This window comes from Melanostigma gelatinosum (assembly GCF_949748355.1).
Source record: "Melanostigma gelatinosum genome assembly, chromosome: 1".
NCBI lineage: Eukaryota > Metazoa > Chordata > Actinopteri > Perciformes > Zoarcidae > Melanostigma > Melanostigma gelatinosum.
Genome location: NC_136634.1, coordinates 11,818,873 through 11,838,507, shown reverse-complemented (window position 1 = coordinate 11,838,507; position 19,635 = coordinate 11,818,873). Strand labels below are relative to the sequence as shown.

Sequence of the window (19,635 nt, the reverse complement as noted above, 5' to 3'; positions counted from 1 at the left end):
TGCTGCTGTGAGGCAGCTTTTCCTGCTTAAACTTTCGAAGAAAGCGTGCCCGCATGACTTGCTATTTCACAATGTTTACCAAATAAAAGTTCAACTTTGCTAAAAAATATCTAGCTCTTTTTTCAGTAAAATTATTTTAGAAAGCCCATCATGGAGCACATGAGGCGACGTTTATGGTGCACTTCAAGTCGTGTCATCAATGTTCTTATATCCTGATTGTGTCAATTAAATTCACACTGCAGACGCATAATGGCATAGTGCATTCTGATCCTACTGGATCTGATGCTGAGAACATTCTCAGTATTGCTTTTACGACATTATGGTTGGAATTATGTGACATTGAAGAAACTAGATCTTGTATCTTTAGAAACATCAAGTGAGCTGCAAATCCCGGAGTATTCACTGGATTTTGTAAAAAGCAGTTTTGTCAGTCCTTATATATATATATATATATATATATTCATATATATATATATATTTATATATATATTTATATATATATATATATATTCTGAGTGTGTGTATGTCTTAAGGCCCTGAATGTGTCCAGTATTTACATGTTTAAATTTGCAGGTGTTGGGACTGTGGAGACTCTGACTGGAACCTTTTATGTGTAATTGTTTCCTTTTATGAACAGTATTTTTCTTGTACAGTTCCAGTATGTAAAAGAGCCATAAACCATTACTTTCACAACGCAAAACTGTCTCTGATTTTTCATTGTTCACTGCACTTTTGGTCTCACACAGGGTTCCACCTCGAGTGAAAGGCTCAGGACAGTCTCTCCTTGTCCGTCTGTTACCTGCAGCTGTCAAGAGTAGTTTCTGTCTCTACCACTGAAACCTCAAACACAAACTCAAACTTGACATTGAAAGGGAACATCTGCAGCTCTGGCTTTATTCAAATCACCGAGGATGTTTCAACAGCAACCTGACTTTTAGAGTTGTAGTTTTTCAAAGAAAGTCAAAATATTGTTTCACAGTCCTCTTCTCATCTGTCGTTAAATCTTCGCATCCATCTCGAAAATCTTCAGCCTTTCTCTTAAGCCACAGTGGCTGTCAAGGGAGAGTGCCAGGAAGGGAGTCAGGGCCGCGCCAACAGACTGAGAGCTGGAAACACAGCGGAGGAGAGACACAAGACTCACTGCAGTGGCACGGTCACAGCCGTGACAATAGGCTGCATGGTCTGGACTACGTGCTGTAAATCTTTTCGACTGATTTTGCAGGGAATCAGACCCGGATTGAGAAAAACTATATATAAATAGTGTCTTGTTTGGTTATGTACTGAAATGAATTGAATTGAGACTATTTCACAGTTGAAAGATCCTTGTAGTAGCTTTAAAGGAATACATTAGCTTAAGCTTTGCTAAGCATACAGACTGAAAACAGGGGGGAGCAGTTTGCCTGGCTCTTTTCAAAGCATATGAGTGTTTGTTGTCTATTTCTACCTAAAAGATGTGTTTCTTTCTAAACTTCTGACAATTCTCAGAATGGAAAATACAAATAAAAATGATCACAATCAACACTTTCATTGATTTTCAACCTGAAAACAATGGTTTTAACTGAAGTTATCTCTAACTTTCATTTATCCACAAACACACAAAAAGGCAACTGTGTTATGCAGATTTCTCATTTAGCCTCAGACTGAAACCAGTTCTTTAGGAATTCCACTGCATGTTCAAACTGTGAGAGCGTCCTCCTTAATTCTGAGCCCAAAGTTGGCTCTGTCAGACAGATACCTAGCTACTCTGGCCTCGGGCGCTGCATCATTCAGACATGCAGCGCTGCTGAGCTGGAATTTCCCCTGGAGGGAGTGGCCTCTGCAGAGGACGGGGCCTTTTTAAAACTCATAGATACTGCTGTCGGGACTTCACCATGTGGGGGAAACAAAGAGAGAGGCCTACATGAAAAGAGAAAAGCCTCGACTATGAAACTGCACAAAACCCCCATCAGGTGTCAAAATCTCACCTGAGTGTGAGATTTGTCTTAAGACACAACACTGGTGCCTCATTGGACGAAACCCACTGGAACTGTTGTGTTTACAAACACTTGGATCCTGAAAGAGAGAAGGATAATTCTGAGAGTTTTTTTGATATCACCTGCGGAAGGAAGATTAGGAATTCCCGGATTCTTCAAGTTGGCATCCGCTGTTTTCCCCGCTGCCACACGAGGACCAGCTTGCCGTTTAACCCGCCGACAAAGCGCTATGGTCTCCTGTCATTGGTTGGATAACTCTGCTGAACGGAAGAATGCACGCCGATAGCTACGAAGTGATCTCAAGAGGCTGGTGTCTGGGCAGAGAAATGTCAGAGTGTGTGTGTAACCTTGTTTGTCTGTTTAAGTTTTAACTTCACTGTTACCGTGCTAGTGTGTATTTAACGGACCGCCAAGTCCCATTCAGTGCTGTAAATATAATTGTTGGTGCTGTATGTAATAGTGGCGCCCCACACCGCTGCACACACACACCCCTCGCCATGTGCTTGTTTGTTGCTTGTAGGTTTAGTATGCTTGTCGTTGTATAATAGATGTTTGTTGATTTATAATATTGATTTTTGATCAGTATTTTTAAGATCAATAAACTGTTTCAAGAGTGATGTGATTATTTTGTGCATGTGTGTTGTGGTAATAGCTGTTTTATTAATATCAATAATCATTTTTTGTGCTTGCGAAAACCAAACCCGCTCCTGCCAGATCCCAACACTGCAAGGAATTATTTGGTGGAAAACTCCCAACATGTTTCCTGTGTTGTCGAGTGTCCTTTAAGATAACTTACAGGAGGACTTACATATTCACTTTCAACACAACAAAGACAGAGTTTTAAAATGCTACTTCATCTGCTGGAATGATGCCATGTAAAAAGAAGCCATTTGTGTTCAGTGTTTGATTTACTTCTTCACATTGTGGCACTTTATAGAGTGTGCCTCCCAATATTTAGTGCCGTAGTCCATTTGCTTGCATTCACTCGCAGTGACCAGAAGTGAAATAACACCTCAAAGTGAATGTTCTCCTCAGATATCAATAGAGATCTTAAGGGGAACATACATACTGCATGAACTAAAGTACAGTGAAATGACATTTGCAGCTTCAATGGGGAGCGGCCAAAATGTCACGCAGTACCTTTTTTTCCGATTGTGTCCTGTCTAAATATAGCGTGCTGCTGTCTGCTCTAGATTTTAAACCATTTCATGCCGCCGCTCTGCTGTCTATTTTTACACCAATATCAATAGAGAGGGCAGCTTGTGGTTTTCAAATAGAGTAATACCGTCTGCTGCTGGGGAGAGGATTTCAAACATAGTAAGTAAAAAAGCAACATGGACCAGTTTCCTCCACCGTTTAAATAACGCCATGGGATGCGTGTGCTTATTTCTAGATAGAACCTGACCTCATGAAACTCAGCCAATCATCTAAATGTTTCCTGGAACACGTGATAATAACAACCACATTAGATTTACAGAATAGTTACTCCACCCAGCCAAGGTGGCATTCTCACAAGCACATATTTGTTGACGTCTCTGTGCCGGACTTTTTAAACACCAGCCCAACCTGCTTCATGGGAGTGACACAAGAATGCGTTCACTGGGAGGAAAAATGCAAAACTACTAGAACCAGGGAGTCAGGTGGCATTTAAACAAAGAGTGAGCGACGAAGAAGCATCTGCGGGCTGGCTGAGCATGGAAATACACACAGAAAAAGTTTAGAGTTACAAGTGGGGTGAGATGGAAACAATGGCAGAACAGAATAGATAGCCCCGGGGGGGTCGACAGGACATTTCGGTCAGAATTTGACTGGATTGTTTTTACCACATCTGCCTGTATTTGTCTGTCAAAACAATATTTGCAAACAGGAACAACTTGCTCCTAAAGCGAAAAACCACAGAGCTCAGCCACCATGAGGTCATGAACATGTACAACCTGGAGCGACTGCACCGGGGCTTTGTTGACTGTACAAGCTTCTATGACCTCATGAGCCTAATTTCTTTAGCTTTGAAATGATGTGATCCAGAAATATGCAAATGTCCCCTGAAAATGCCCTGAAGTTTATTGTCCCAGGATAATTTGCTATACAAATTGAGGTGTCGTGAGGCTGAAGGCAAACAGATCCAACCCCAGCATTCAGAGTTAGTTAAACAGCTTATCCTAAGATTATTCTACACTGTATATCTTGTGTTAAGAAGTTTAAGAAAAAGGAAAAGCTTAAGCAGCAGTCACATGCCTCTGGATCATTTTCTTCCCACGATGTACTACAGTTGAGCCCAAACTCATTTTGCCTGCCCTCAGGGGACACTTGCACATGTTTTTAAGTGACATTTTTTTTTTTTTAAATCATTGTATTTTTCATCTATTCATATGTCTGGTGGTAGAATGAACAAGTTTGAAGAGGTCAAAACTCCAGTTACTTCTCCGTTACGCAGTTTCACAAGCGTGTCAGAGATCTACGGTGGCCTTCAGGTGATGTAAAAACATGAAAGACTCACTAAAGCCAGTGTTTGGTTTGTCTGTTCTGGGCGACTATAGCAACATGACTCCATGAAGACGACCTGCTCCGTATGTGGATATGAAGGGCTCATTCTAAGCAAACAAAAACACAACACTTTATATTCCATTTTTACTTATAGATCCCCAAAATGCTACACAATGGCCCTTAAAGAGTAGAGGGTTGTGGGTAAAAAGCTTTTAGTGCAAGAAGTATAGTTTTGTCATGTGACTTCTTACCACAGGCCTATGATCCCTTTAATTAAAGCCTTCTTTCTGTGGCTCAGCTACAACTGGCAACTACGAAGGAAAAGACTCACAAATCAAACGTCGCCATTCTGCACTTAAAGGGGAAGTTTAAGCAAAGCTTTGTTTAAGATGGGTGGGGTTATCCACATGGTGGGATCTGACAGCCACCCTGATGAGAAACAGTAACCAGCACATACCTCTGCAGTGTGGTCTTGAGGAAAAAAAAGCACAAAACAGTCCATAGTGACAGCGAAGCAGTTTTGTAGGCTCCATCCCTTCACTCAGCAGATTTCATCGACCCTTTTGCAAGGGAGATATTTTCGTCGCTGACATTTTGATTGTCAATGTTTGGCATGTGGTGGGCTGATAATTCATGTTGAAAAGCTGACTAATTGGGCACCACATCCAAAAGGCTCTCTGTCACTGGAGGCTGTCCAGAGTTAAGATGATTTCATGCAACTGAAGAGATAATTCACTTGCACATTTTGCTCAGCACAGCACAAGATATTCATGCGACTTCCCTGGCCTCAGTGGTGCTCCTAGTATCAGTGTAGTGTCAGCGTCGCAAGTTTAATACAACATTTGATTTTGTGATACTGTTGTTATAACTGTTTTTATTTCAAGACTAGCCGTTTCTGCAATCCTGGCTCAAAACATGGCCAAATAGAGACCTTTGAGTGAAAAGAGTCACGTGGTAGTAACGTCGCTCCAGTCTGTCGTGAGTACATTTACATACAGTACATGTATGCAAATGAACAGGAAGCTACTTAGTGCGCATGAACCTTCCGGCCTCTGTGATTCTTCTCTAATCTACAGGGAATATAACTATTGGAAATTACTTTACAACTGCCTTAGAGTCTTCACAGATCGTGAAATGTTGCTCAGCCCCCTGAGTTCAAGAATATCGGCTTTGGGGGAAATATTTTTAACTGGGGGCACTATTTGTGGCATGAGAAAATTTGTTCATCTTCGAAGCTGCTTCAATTTATGTTTTGGCCGCTATTGAGCAGCACAGCAAGCTGTTGTAGTAAATAACACATGCTTACTGAAACATCCGGAGCAACATTATCATTTATTTTGAGTCGTGCTTTTGGCCACCAGATTACTTTTTGCCACGAGTCACTTTTAGCTCTGTTTTGGTCTCCACCAACCTCTTTAGTTGCGAAATGCTCCACCAAGTTCACCAGCTAGTGGCTAACTGTGTCTGTCTTGCGGCATGCAGTGAACAGAGGGCTAATGGAGCGCTTTGGCTAAAAACAGCTGCCTGCTACTGGAAATGATGCGAATGAAGCTGTGAGAGCGAATCAAATCTGTAAAGATGATGGCTGTAAAACCAAAACAATGGGTTAAAAGTAGGGGTGTAACAATACGCGTATTCGTATTGAACCGTTCGGTACGAGGCTCACGGTTCGGTACGCATGACGAACCGAATACGTTTTTTTAAATTTTTTAAAACCTTTATTTAACCAGGTAGTCCCATTGAGATAAAAAATCTCTTTTGCAAGATGTAAGTAACAATACAAGATGTAAGCAAGATGTAAGTAACAAGTTTTGCTGAACATGTGGTTTAGGTGTATTGAAAACATTGAGCCGCTCTCTTGCCCCGGGGCACAAACTGAGAGGAAACATGGGAGAGATGGCGAGGACATTATGTGGAATTCTGAAGAGCCTCCAGGGACCATTACAAACCACTTACCATATTTATACCAGCACATATTCAGGCAGCACTTTTCCCAGTAAGCACACAACCCCTTTATGAAGTCAAATGCAACCAAACTAAAAGCAACATGTGAACATATGGTCACTTGACAAACTCAGCCGCAGTGGGACAGCCGCCTGGAAAATGTTTTTTTTTTTTCATTGAGGACGTTGGCAAACTGGAGTCAGTACTGTATGTGCGTGTCACAGCTTTAATATGATTAAGTATGATAAATAAACTTGTTATATTTTTCAATCAGCTAAAAACAGACTTGAGGACATTGTTGAGGCTTCTACAGAAGTTCTTTATTCACCTACGCTCGATGTATTTGCTAGATTTTGTTTGGAGAGGCCTCTTTCCTCCTCTGTCACTGCCAATGCTGGCAGGAGGAGAGGAAGAATTATTTCAGTCTCTGTATATAAAGGCTAGTGTGCCCTGGTCTTTTTCCTCATCCTGTAAGTCTGAAAGCTTCCTTCCTGTCTGGGAAATGACATGCTAATGGCCTGCTCTTCCCTCTTCTCTAGTCCTGTATCACAGCTGTCTAATGAGAGCATCAGTGTAGAAGTGGCTGCTGATGATGGATGCCTTCAGTTTTATCAGCTGCGAGCAACTGATTAGCTCTGAAGAAATGATCCTTTTGCTTTGGAATGAAATCTCAATCTGTCTTTGTCTGCAGATGTCCAAATATAGATTTCTGTCCCGTGTCCTTTAGTGACAGAATATTCTCATTTAAGATCTCATTGTTTTACAAAATGTAGATCAGAAATGCACTTTCAGTCCAAACATTGTTGTCCAGTGTGCACATATCCAAAGCTGCTCTCATCAATGTTTTTAGCCTATAGCAGTGTCTGTCTGTCTGTCAGACGGTCAGCCCACCACTTTGGTCCAGACTGAAATATCTCAAAAACTGTGTGACAGATTGCGATGACATTTTTTACATCCAGTCATGGTTCACAGAAGATGAACCCACCTGATGTTTGGCGAGCCTCTGTCTTTTCTCCTAGTGCCACCATGAGGTTGACATTTGTGATTGTGAGTGAAATGTCTCAACAACTACTCGGTGGATTGCCATACAATTTGATTCATTCATGTTCCCTTCAGGATGAATAGTTATAACTTACCAAATACCAAATACATGCAAAACCAATGACATTTCCTTCAGCCTCAGTTGTACGGTTGTGTTTATTGAATAGCAAATGTTAGTGTCTTGTATTTAGCTCAAAGCACTGCTGTTTCTAAGGACATCACAAAGCTGCTAGCATGGCTGGAGGCTCTTACTCTTGTTTCATATCAAGGATTCATTGACTATGTGTATTGTGAAAGAGGTCACCTGTAGTGATGAACCCATATCATCCAACTCTGAAGTTCCCCCTGAGCGCTACAAAACATCTTAGGTCGTTCGGCTTCTTTTCTTGGTTTTATAGCCTGCAATCGTATGGTTTGGCAGACACTTCTTTTCAGCAACACATCTCTGATAAACCAACTGTACACTTCCTGCTTAGCCGTAAAGAGCGGACTGACACAGTTAGCAACTGGTGAACATAGTGGAGCATTTAGCAATTTAAGAGTCAATGCACAGATGCATGACTTGCATGGAGTAAATACATGCAGCAATATTCCAACTCAACCAATACAGGTAAGAAACCCTGAGCACTACAAATCTGAATGTCTTTTTTACCGGCAACCTACAGTATAACACACTCATATTTCTTAATAGTTTTACATGAATGTGAATTTAATGTGTGCACATCACTGACAAGCTGAGCATCGTACTACTGCCTCAGTTCAGTTTTATCCTTCTCCATTTAAAGTGGTACATTTCAAGCTTGCAAATCAAGTGTAAATTTAAATGAGGCCTGCCATCTGATGTCTTTAATCGGGAGGATAGTTTTCTGTTTATTTCCTTATCGCAGCCCTGAAACAGGGAAAAATGGAATTATCACAAACGTACAGTGAGAGTAAGTTCAGTCCCTAAGAAGATGTATTTGCATAAGCACACACAGCCAAAGCAGCTTCCTGTGAAACGTCTTGATAAAAAAGACGTTGTTGGAGTATATAAGTACTTTACCTCTGCGTATCGCAGAGGTTTGTGTCTTAATTCCTGTAATTTATTATAAGAATATGCATTTCAACGTACTAATACATATGTTTGATGGTAACGTTAATACCGACAGTAATACCTGAGTCCTTTGAAATGTTTAAACCCTCAAATGTCTCTTTTTAAAGTCACTGAAGGATGTAAATGAATTATGGAACATGCCAGATAAAGATGTTTTGCTTAATTAAATCCTTAAAATTCCACTTTTTAAAATAGTGTTTGATGTTGCATCATTGAGTTCATGTTCACTTACACATCACACGCTGGAAATGGTTATACAGTTCGACAGTTTGATGAAGTTAAAGTTCAGTTTGCTTACACATCACTCACACAGGTGTGAGCGCCCTCATCAGCACTGAGGTACATTTACATAAATTAAATGTCAGAGAGTTTGTTATTTTCAACAATTGTCTCCCTTTGGCTGAGGGTGATTTGACAAGAGCAGTCAAAAAAAACAACAGTTTCACAGCTAGTAAATAATGGCATTCTCTAAAGCTGAAACTCTGTTGTGTTGTTATGCATCTATTAAGAAAAACTGAGTTTTATTGGAGATGCAAAGGATTTACAGTTTAGTAATAACTGAATTTCTCAGTTTCGGTCATATCTCACCACTCTAGCATCTCTGCAGCTGTACAATATGAATTTTCATGAATGTGGCGCCTTCACTTGCCAGGAAACTTAATGTGCTTCTGAAGTCTGTGATGAATTTCACACACGTCGGGATGGTAAAGGTCACCGACGCAAGAGAATGTGATGACTGGTCAATTCAAAGCATTACAAACCATCGTGTCTTCATTATAACGTGACGCTCTCAACTGTGAAGAGTTTTCTACACGTTGATTGTGATGCATATCATGTTTTTGTAAACATGATATTAGTTATGATTAATTTGTTAATAATATAGCCTAATTATATATGTATATATTCATATTAAAATGTGTACATAGTAGTAAAATGTTTAAGCTTACCTTTGTTCTAATTTGGTGTCCTTGTTTTTTGTTTAATTGTCTATTCCTGTTTGTACTTTGAGACGGAGTGGGCATCTGATTCTGATATATATTCATATTCACATTTCATGAACACAATTTTGTACATTATGGCTTTATTTACCTTGTTTTAATGATATTGTCAAAATGATGAATACAGCCATGTGAACTACTCTATTCATTTGATCAGGTTCCTTATTATAATTATGTTCACAGTTAATGCACCAATAAACAAGGATTCATAACAATTACTACAAATACCGTACGTGTCAAGACATTTCTAATTAACAAACAAATAAGTATAGAGCACTTTATTTCATGACACACTGAACGCTGCAGTGTTTGCAGTAAACTCCAACAAAACCTTTGAGGGTAGAGCTCAAGCTATTCCACATATTATGTGCAAAATATGTCCCCAAAAATCAGGCATAGCCATCGTATGGAACGGAAACAGCCAAACGCTTAAATACATCTTCATGGAGCTTCCAGTCTCAGAATAATTTGTTTACACGAGATAAGAGAGAGGACATTATATCAGAGATGATATGAAAGGTTTCTGTGATTTGGGTTTACTGCTGCAGCTTAAATAAGTGTCCGCTGTCTCCAAAGGAGCTTTTCTTATACAACAATATGAAATGTGGAAGAAATCAGAGGTAAATGAAAGAAAACACATGATTCGTAAAGGTGTATCTGAAAATGGCACCTGCCTTGGTCTTGGGTGATACAGAGAAGTATTAGCAATCATGCACAACTGGTACATGCACACAAGAAACCAGGTTACTGGGAGAAATCAGATTAAAAAAGGAAAGTGTAGCCCGCAGCGGAGTAAGTAAAGCTGGAAAAGATAAAGATAAAGACAAATCTCTGTCTGTCTGTCTGTCTGTCTGTCTGTCTGTCACACACACACACACACACACACACACACACACACACACACACACACACACACACACACACACACACACACACACACACACACACACTCACACTCACACTCACACAGAGTTTCTGCTTAGCCAATCAGTGTCCAACTGGCGTCCTCTGCCTTTTCTGAAGCAAAATAAAGTCCTCTGTTTGTGGAAGACATTTATTGAAATCTAGTTCCCCCTTGTGGTTGCTGTTAATGCTGCAGCAACAAATAGAAAGAGCATTCACTGGATTGAATGATGTACATGAAGGTGAAACATTAACTATACCTGCAACTCTTCAATCCATGACACAGATTCACACTTAGACTGAAGTTATTTGTGTTTTCTGATGCCGTGAAAAGTTTCTTTACATCATTTAGTGCATACAGATCAGGCACAATGTATTTTTTTCATCTACAAGACAAACTCATTGATTATTTATGTGACTTTAATTAACATAGTAAAAAAGCTTTAGACTACATTTTACAGCCTCATACAGATCAACTTTGACTTTTGCTTGAGAAAACTTGTGTTAATTGCTTTTCTCTAGTGGTGGAGGAAGCATTCAGGTTCCTTATTAAACCAGTTATACAATCGTGTTAAAATACTCATTTACAAGTTTAAAAAAAATGCCAGCATTAAACATACTACCAATGTAAAAGTATATCAGCAAAATGTAGCATAGGCTACTTAAAAAAGTACAACTAGGCCTACTTGAGTAGAGGGACTTCAGTATATATTCCGTTACTGACTTTCTTAAAATGTCAAAACAAAGAACAAGCCTGTAAGAAAACGTGTGTTATATCAGCAATGTTCAAATACCTTTTTCAATTTGCATTCACCTGCCATAGACAGACGCGTGTGCGAGACCACGTGAGTGAAATAATTGCTGCTGTTGTTGTTATTGATGTTTTTTTTTTCTTCACCCCGCCCACCTGTGTGTCCTATAAAAGACAGCTCACACTGAGCGCAGCGCTCCACACAGCTGTCTCACCGGAAATGGATGCCAACGTTGTTATTATGGGGACAGAAAGCGTCGGGAAATCAGGTAAGAAACATGACTGTAGAGGAGAAATAGTTCTCTATATCTATATCTATATCTATATCTATATCTGATGCGTTAAATATTGTTGTTTTCCAGCGATTACTGTGCGCCTGTTAACTCGGAGATTCATCGGAGAGTATGGAGATATCGGTAAGTGTCTGTTTTACTAACATCGATGCAATGTGGCGTTTTTAGCGTCATCTAACTTTCCATTAACTGAACTCTTATCTTGCAGAATCCATCTACGGACACAGTTTTGGGAGGGAATTCACTCTCAATATTTGGGATTCGCCTTATTCTGAGGTGAGGAGAGATATAATAACTATCAGACAGTTGTGATCACTGATTTCATATCTTAATAATTCTGCTGACAAGCTTTGCTGTTATTGGATCATGAAGTACTCCTTAAATCCTCAAATTAAGTACAAATTAAAGTATTTCAAAGTAAAATACTCAAATAATATTACAAGTAGTGTCTTCATTTAACATTTTATGTAAGTAAAAGTGTGCTTTATTAATGAATAGCCTATAGTTAAATTATTGTTTAACTATACTTTTGGGTAGTTGTATCTAAAATAATCTTTTATACTTTAGAAGAAGATCATATGTTTTGTGTGTAAAATCCTAATCTGCAAATTAACTAATAATCAAAGCTGTAGTGCAGTAAAAATACAATATTTGTGTCTGAAATATAGAAGTAAAAAGTAACAAAAAATGTAAGAACTCAAATGAACTACAGGTTTCTGTTCTCTCAAGCTCAGTTGTTGGGGAGCGCTCTTTTGTTGTTTTCCACCATTAACTTAAATGATCTTATTTTGCAGGATTTGTCTGTGGAGACGTCTCTCTTTGAGAAGAAGGTCCAATGGGCAGACGGCTACGTTCTTGTCTACAGCATCTGCGACAGGGCCAGCTTCAACTCCGTCAGCAGGCTCATTCAGACCATCAAGTCCACGAAAGACTACCTGAGCGCAGATAAAGTGCCCATCGTGATCGTGGGGAACAAGAGGGACCTGCACCACAGGCGGGCAGTGCTGAGCGAGGAGGGACGCCTGCTGGCTCTCAACACTGACTGCCTCTTCTACGAGGCGTCGGCGGCCGAGAACTACCACAGCGTGCTCATGGTGTTTCACGGACTGGTGGACAGGATGAAGGACGCCAAGCTGACCTCAAAGAGGCCTCTGGGCTTCAGGGGCATCGTCAAAACCATGTCGGCAGTGTTTGCCAGGAGACGGACGGACTCCTTTTAGTAAGACCACGACAGAAGAGGAGGGCAATTTTCTGTAAATCTTCAAAAGAGAGGTTACACATTGTGTGTATTTGACTGGATGGATTACAGTTAGTGAGAAATAACCATGTTACTGTGCCAAAGGTAACTGAGGTCTCCTGAGGCAGAGATGAGTGTGGAAAGACTCCAGGGAAGAAAAACGCCTTTAGAAACAGATGTGTGACAGATATTTTTTGGGTGACAGGTTTTGAGATTAACTGCATTTCAAACTAAAGGAGACTAACGAGATTACAGACTCATTCATTAAACGGATACTTGACATGTAATATAATATTGTATGCAATATGATTAAGCTGTGGATTGAGATTCAAAGAAATTCTATGCACAAAATGTGCCTTATTCATGATGATGACCAAAGACTGCAAAAAAGCTCAAAAGGGAAACTTTTGAGCCACTGGAAAAAGTGACGGAAAAGTGTCCTGCTCGATCATGTCATTAAATCTTAACGTAAAACGTTTGTATTTATTCAGGTCTGTTTTCTATATTTATGAGCGCTCACATTTTAAATTCATTATTTATGAACTGAAATGTATCGTTTGTTTGAACTTTGTCTTGCAAGGTTTTAAATAAAGCATTAAATGTGATTTTATTTGTGTTTTCTAAAATTCAACTGCTCATTGATGCGCACAAGGTAATGCTCGTACCTCGAGTGATGCTAATGGGTACACTTCAGATCAATGGGGCTGGATTTTGTAGAAATTCAGAAGTTTGCTCAAGGGAACTTAAGCAGGATGGATGCTAATTGACTGGATGAAGGATGGTTCCTTTCCTGATTATCGTCTCATCGGACAATCCCAAAACCAACAGCACATTGGTTTCTGCATCTGCTTTGTCTGTCCTGACTCTAAACTGACAGTAATAACACATTTCCTAAAGTCCTATGGCTGCAAATATCTGTTAACTGAGCTTTAATGTGTTTTGTACAACAGTTTGCAAATGCAGGTTTAAAAACCTGAAACTGCCCGCTGAATAAGAGTATTTGTAACTGGAAAATGCATGTCCTGCATAAAATCAAGGTTGGAAGCAACTAATATCATTTACTTTGTAACATGTTTGTGATTTAAAAAAAAAAAAAATCACAATAGTTTCCTTTTACTTCGAGTAGGCCTATTTATGACAAGTATTTATGACTGTGTGTCCTGACAGCATCAGCACTATTTAATGCACACAGATGCTGTAAAACATCCAAAAAATGTACTCTCACAACTCCCTCAGTCCTCCCCAGATCATTAAGACTTCATCCTCTTTTTCTCGAGGACACCATTTCCCCCGTGAAAAATTCCTCTAATTTGTGTCTGGCCTGCTCCAGTAAACTTGAAGTGACCCCCAACATTAGGCGGCAGACACGTCTATTCTTCTTTTAATCCTTTCAACCTCTGTCGTTCAGTGTCAGGAAGATGTCCGTCTGTGTGGCTAAGGCAGCAGCATGGGAGGGCAAAGGTATGCTGGTGCCAGCTCCCCCTCTTTTCTCTTCTTGTTTGAGAGGAATCTGTCAGGAACAAGGCACGGGTTAACAGAGTAAGACCGGGGCAGTCTGGCCCCTGCAGGTCCTTGTTACAGTCCGTGGTCACTTCACAGCACGACCCAGTACTGCAGCCTGACAAAGATGTTTCACCTGCAAGAGCTGCCTTCGTGCGTCTCCATGTGCTGCTACGATGACACTGTATGCACATAAGACAAACCACTTTTCAGTTTGAGATGAAAATAATTTGTTTCCATTCACAAGATGGGCCGTAACCATTTTAATGACGCTGAATGAGGAAAACGCATTTGGAATAATTATGACATTCAAATATTTCATTTGCATCTTAATTCATAACCCTGAACTGTTCAATGCCCCCTTACTGAATGGACCTTTCAGTCAGGGACCTGCTTTAAACGTTGGTGCTTGAAGAAGATCTCTGACCCAAAGCTCACTTTAAAACTGCCTTTTGTTCATCTGGAGAGATATGTCTGTCTGTTCAGAGGATCAAAACATGGAAGTTAAGGATCTTAACTGGCATCGTTTTAAATCTATAAGTTGAAGCAGTTTTGAAGGATGAACAGAGATGACACTGATCAGGTGTCTTTTCCTGATTATTTCTGTTTGATCGTATTGTCTTGGTTTATGGGATCTCTATTCGATATTGTTTTCTGTTTATTGTCTGAAGAGCTTTTTTAATTTGTTCAATTAAAAGAGGAGAGCCAATGTGAATCAGCTAAGGCTGTGAATGTTATATGTAGTATTAGTTTATTCAGTGATTATTGTATACTTGTGTATCTGCAAAAACAAATTAAAGTCCAGTTCTTGATTATTACGCACATCCTATTATAACACAGACTGGGGGTGATCTGTTGAGTCAGAATTTAGGGACTGAAACAAACTGATGGGAAGTGCTTCACGACATGGCATACGGCCATCCTTTACTCATTTAGAAAATAGAAGTTATGGTCAGCAACAATGTTTACAACCTGCTTTCGAACAGGCCCTGGGGCAAGAAATCAGCCCTCACGTCATCACACTGCTCCCACTGTGTCACTATCCGAGGATTCATGCTGTTGATGCCAGAGTTTGAACCTGCAGGCAGAGCTGCCACAGAAATCCACAACATGTTGTAACAGAAACAGGTGGTTTGTCACATGAGGAAATGTTTTTTTACAACTCCGCCATCCAGGTTTGGTGATCACTGCTGGAGACTAAGCTACCGTGGAGCGCCTGGTTCAAAGTGTTAGGACGTGTGATTGTTTTTTAGACTGACGGAGCTGGTGTTTGAGTGTGGCCTGTCTGCTATTTTTAACGAATGCACCATGAATCACTCACATCCAAATGCATTTTCCACCCACAAGCATCCAGCTGGATGTGTTTGTTTATAAAAGCATTGCAGTATATTTCAGGAGTCTCACTGCATACAGCACAGCACACATTCAAACACTTTCTAAATTGCAACCTTTTACCATTTAGTCAAATAGTAACTAAACCACTGGACCCTGACTGGATGCTTTAAGCCAAAGTCACTTAGAGGAAGAATGAGGCGAGTAAACAAGGAAGTACAGTATCCCCGAAACTCTTTAATTAAGGTCTCTCAGAAAATACTGAAGGCTTGAAAAAACAAAATCCAGATCAAACAGTGAGGTCACCAGCTGTCATCCCGAATAGTTTGGATTCTCATTTCTTAATCCGTTTTAACACTAGACACAGTATGTGGATCTTCTGCTCAATGTTTCTGTGCTGAGCTTCTAAAAGGGCGTCATCAAAAGGCAGCTGATGGTTTGCTGTGTCGATTTATGTACCAGCTCTGCCTGCTGGTAATACGAGTGTCTCTGGCGCTGTGGCTTCAAAGAAACCAAACAGACATGAAAGTACACTGTGCAACCGATCTTCATATGTTCACAAGGAATATAAACAGCATTCAGAGAGTAACTTTAGAGAAACCTGACGTCTGATGTTGAAGGAAAACAGACCAAAATTCATTCATTTCTTTGAAGAAACTAACAGAAATATAACACCATATCTCATAGCCAGGGGCGGACTGGCCATCGGGGATACCGGGGGAATCCCCGGTAGGCCGACGGGGTTTGGGCCGGTCTCTGACATCGCCGGCCCCGACTATATTATATGCTTCACAGAACACGTTCAATTGACTCTAACACCGAAAGTCAATAATCAGTGAAAACTGTATCAACAGTATAAACTGACATTATACTACTCCTCGCGATCTGAGACGCCATAGCACGGCTGGACACGACGGTGCTTTTAAAAACTTTTCTCCATAACCGCGGTCTGCGCCGTGCGCTCGTGCCGGGCGACGGTCGGAGCGGGGCCGCGGAGGTGCGAATGGCCGCTGTAGACCGGCGAAATACAGGGGCGGCTTTACTGTCACGGCGTCCATGAATCGAGAAGGACTTCTTACTGGAACTGAAACGATGTACTGGGATTAAATTCTTTGTCAACAAAGAATTTGGTAAGTGACAAACTGCGTTTGTTTTTTTACATCTGCAGTAACGTTTTTATGAATAATATTTGATGGCTCGTGCTCTTGTGTGGTGGAATGCGTGGATCCGCTGCAGGTCTGCTGGATTGATGTGCTTTGTTGTCATATGAATATATGTGACTGGTTCTTATGACTTTGTAGCTGTCCTTGTGTTAATTACGTTGATTTGACCATGCGTTGTCAGTTATTGACGTAGCGTCCAGTCACGGATTCATGTATCTGCAGCTTGCGTCACTCGCTCGGAGACAAGCCGTTTTGAGTGCGAGCTAGCAGCATGGCACCGGTACCAAAACGTAAATCCTTTAAAGGTGGAGCTGAAAAGCTCAGGGAGAAAAAGAAGAGATATCTGGAGGAAGGTGCATCAAAATATTTAAAAATCTCTGACTTATTTGGGAAACCACCGACTGGTGACAGTGTTATGATGGTAAGTTGTGGCATTGACTTGGCCAATGTTAGCTTGCTTTTCACAGATGAGGTAGTGTTCGGCTACAAGCTAGCCTAGCTAACGTTAGCTAGATAAATGATAAATGTCCAAAATTGAGACCGTTATGATCTGGTCAAATAAGCAAGCTGGCGCTGTTCACATCATCGAGATTATCTAATTTAACATGTTAGCCGTAGTTACTTGCTTACAATCGATGAGCAAGCTATCCATGGTGGTAGTTGTAAAGAGGGCAATCTTATCATTTCTAATAATTTATGTCAAATAATGTTTAAGTTAACCAGCTCTCAACAGCACCTGGAGGCTTTTATGTTGGCTACTCAGACAGATGTTTTGCAGCTGCTGGACAGTGAGAAAATCATAGACGGTGTTGCAGAAAAGAGTGAGCTGCTGCAAAAACTACTCGTGTAGTGAAGTAATAATAACACATGAGTATACTGATATTGTTTTTTATTACTATGTGACTATAATGCACCTGGGCTGGCAGAGTTAGTTTAGGTTCTGTTACTTAACTTATTGTTTTGTTATGCACCTTCAACACCCCTACACACACACACACAATCACACACCCAGCATGCAACACTACTGATACCACTGATGTTCACACCCCATCGTATGTTCTGTTCATTTCAATATAGTTCAAACTAATTCTACCCTCTGATTCCAGTTTCTTTATTGTGTGGTCTTTCTCTGCTGACATTCATTCCTTAAGGCTCTGTAGTTATACGTATAACCATCTGATACTAGCCCAAAGTTCAGCATATTCATCGAGCAAACTACTACCTTGGAGTATTATTTTATTCAATGTGTCCATCCAGGCAAATTGGTGGATCCAAATGTTATAAAAAAAACCATATATGATGTAATTTCTTTGTAATCATCAAAAATAATGTTAAGTGTATGGGTATTTTTCCAAGTAGGCCACTGACATCGATACGTGCGATGCATTGAGTGGGCCGGTCTGACAGTAAACTCCCGGGCCACTTTTTTCCCCCAGTCCGCCCCTGCTCATAGCTTCAGATCACATTTTAGACCTCAACTGAATGCTGTTTCCTGTCTGGCGGGCATCAAGTTTTTAAGAGACATAACTGATCAATACAGTAACACAATGTAATTATATTTTCCCTTATTAAATAGAAGCAAGCTTTATTTCATTCCTGGGTAAGCAACTTAAATAGATATATGGGCTCGGAGGTCAGCAAGTTCAGGGACCTGCACAAAGAATTAGAAATGGTGAGACTTGCAGTATGACAGCACTGTGTTGAACATAAAAATGAACAAACACAAACTCAAATTTCTCGTAAAATGTGATTTTACACAAAGTATAGAATTATATTAATTTAACTACGACACAGAAACAACGAAGCGAAGTAAGAAATGGTTGAGTTCATCTAAAACATTGTTTTGATCATTGTATTTGTTTATGAGGATCAAATGTTTAAATGTTTAAGTTTTGCCATGTGTCTGTCTGGCCACCTACTATTTGTGCAAGTAATATTCTTATTTAAGTGAATATAATAATTCATAAAAATACGTTTTTTTAAAGGAATCGTTTTTTATTTGGGGAAATATGTTAACTCCCTTTTTTGAGAGTTCGATGAGAAGGTCAATAGCACTCTCATGTTTGCACCATAACATGACACTGGATCCAGCAGCTGGCTAACTTAGCCTAGCATAAAGTCTGCAAACAGCTAACCTGACTCTGACCAAAGGGAACTAAATGTGACGACCGGTACTTGATATTGGGAGTTGTGTGCCGGATTATTTCTTGGCTGTGAGGAGTTACTTGCTGGAGGCTCCACTGGTTAAAATGTTGAACTGTTCCTTTAAATTGTAAACCACATGACACGGTCAGGTCTTAAATTTGAACAAATATGTAGTTACTGTGTTTTGGAAATTTGTTTTTGTGCTATTTTATGGCAGCCCACTTATTTTGAAGAGAAAGCTCAGAAGTGTTTCACATGACAAACAGTCATGTCCCATTTGTTTTTAGATGAACAACTTGGATTCTTACCGTGTGGCGCCACAAGCTTCAATTTCCTAATACAGCATTCACACAGGGGGTCTGGAATGTGCAGGCTCTAAAACAAACGAAGGTGCTCAATGAGCCTTTTCGTCAACCAAATTTAATAAGCAATGTGTTAACTGATCAAGAATGCCAACTATCCCTTCGCTTGTGCCCTTTTGCCTTTGTTAAGTTCCCCTGCAAAGACTTAAGGACCCCCCGCTGCGCTCTACAGCTCACTAGTTTTCCAAATAAGGTCGCGGTGTGTACACACAGTTACCACAATTCAACCCCCAGCATGGAAAGTATTGAAAGTTCAAAGTTCAGGAGCACATGGTGCCTTTTAATGGCTCATCTTCCTGGTGCTACTCTGTGCTTCAACTAACAGCACTTTGCATACAGTATGGAGGCGTAAATACCTTTGAACATGAATTCCTTTTGCATATTCATGCCAGATAGTTATTGCAAATGTGTTTTTT

At 40.2% G+C, this 19,635-nt stretch overlaps 1 protein-coding gene across 1 annotated transcript; it reads left to right on the top strand.

The window, feature by feature from the left end:
• Positions 1 to 11,407: 11,407 nt before the first annotated feature.
• On the top strand, positions 11,408 to 12,700 carry LOC306786456 (ras-related and estrogen-regulated growth inhibitor-like protein; the record flags this gene model as incomplete). The annotated part of the gene is made up of 4 exons (XM_079281235.1): positions 11,408 to 11,456; positions 11,550 to 11,603; positions 11,689 to 11,756; positions 12,275 to 12,700. 4 exons carry the CDS (start codon positions 11,408 to 11,410, stop codon positions 12,698 to 12,700), a joined length of 597 nt encoding a protein of 198 aa, XP_079137361.1.
• Positions 12,701 to 19,635: the final 6,935 nt, after the last annotated feature.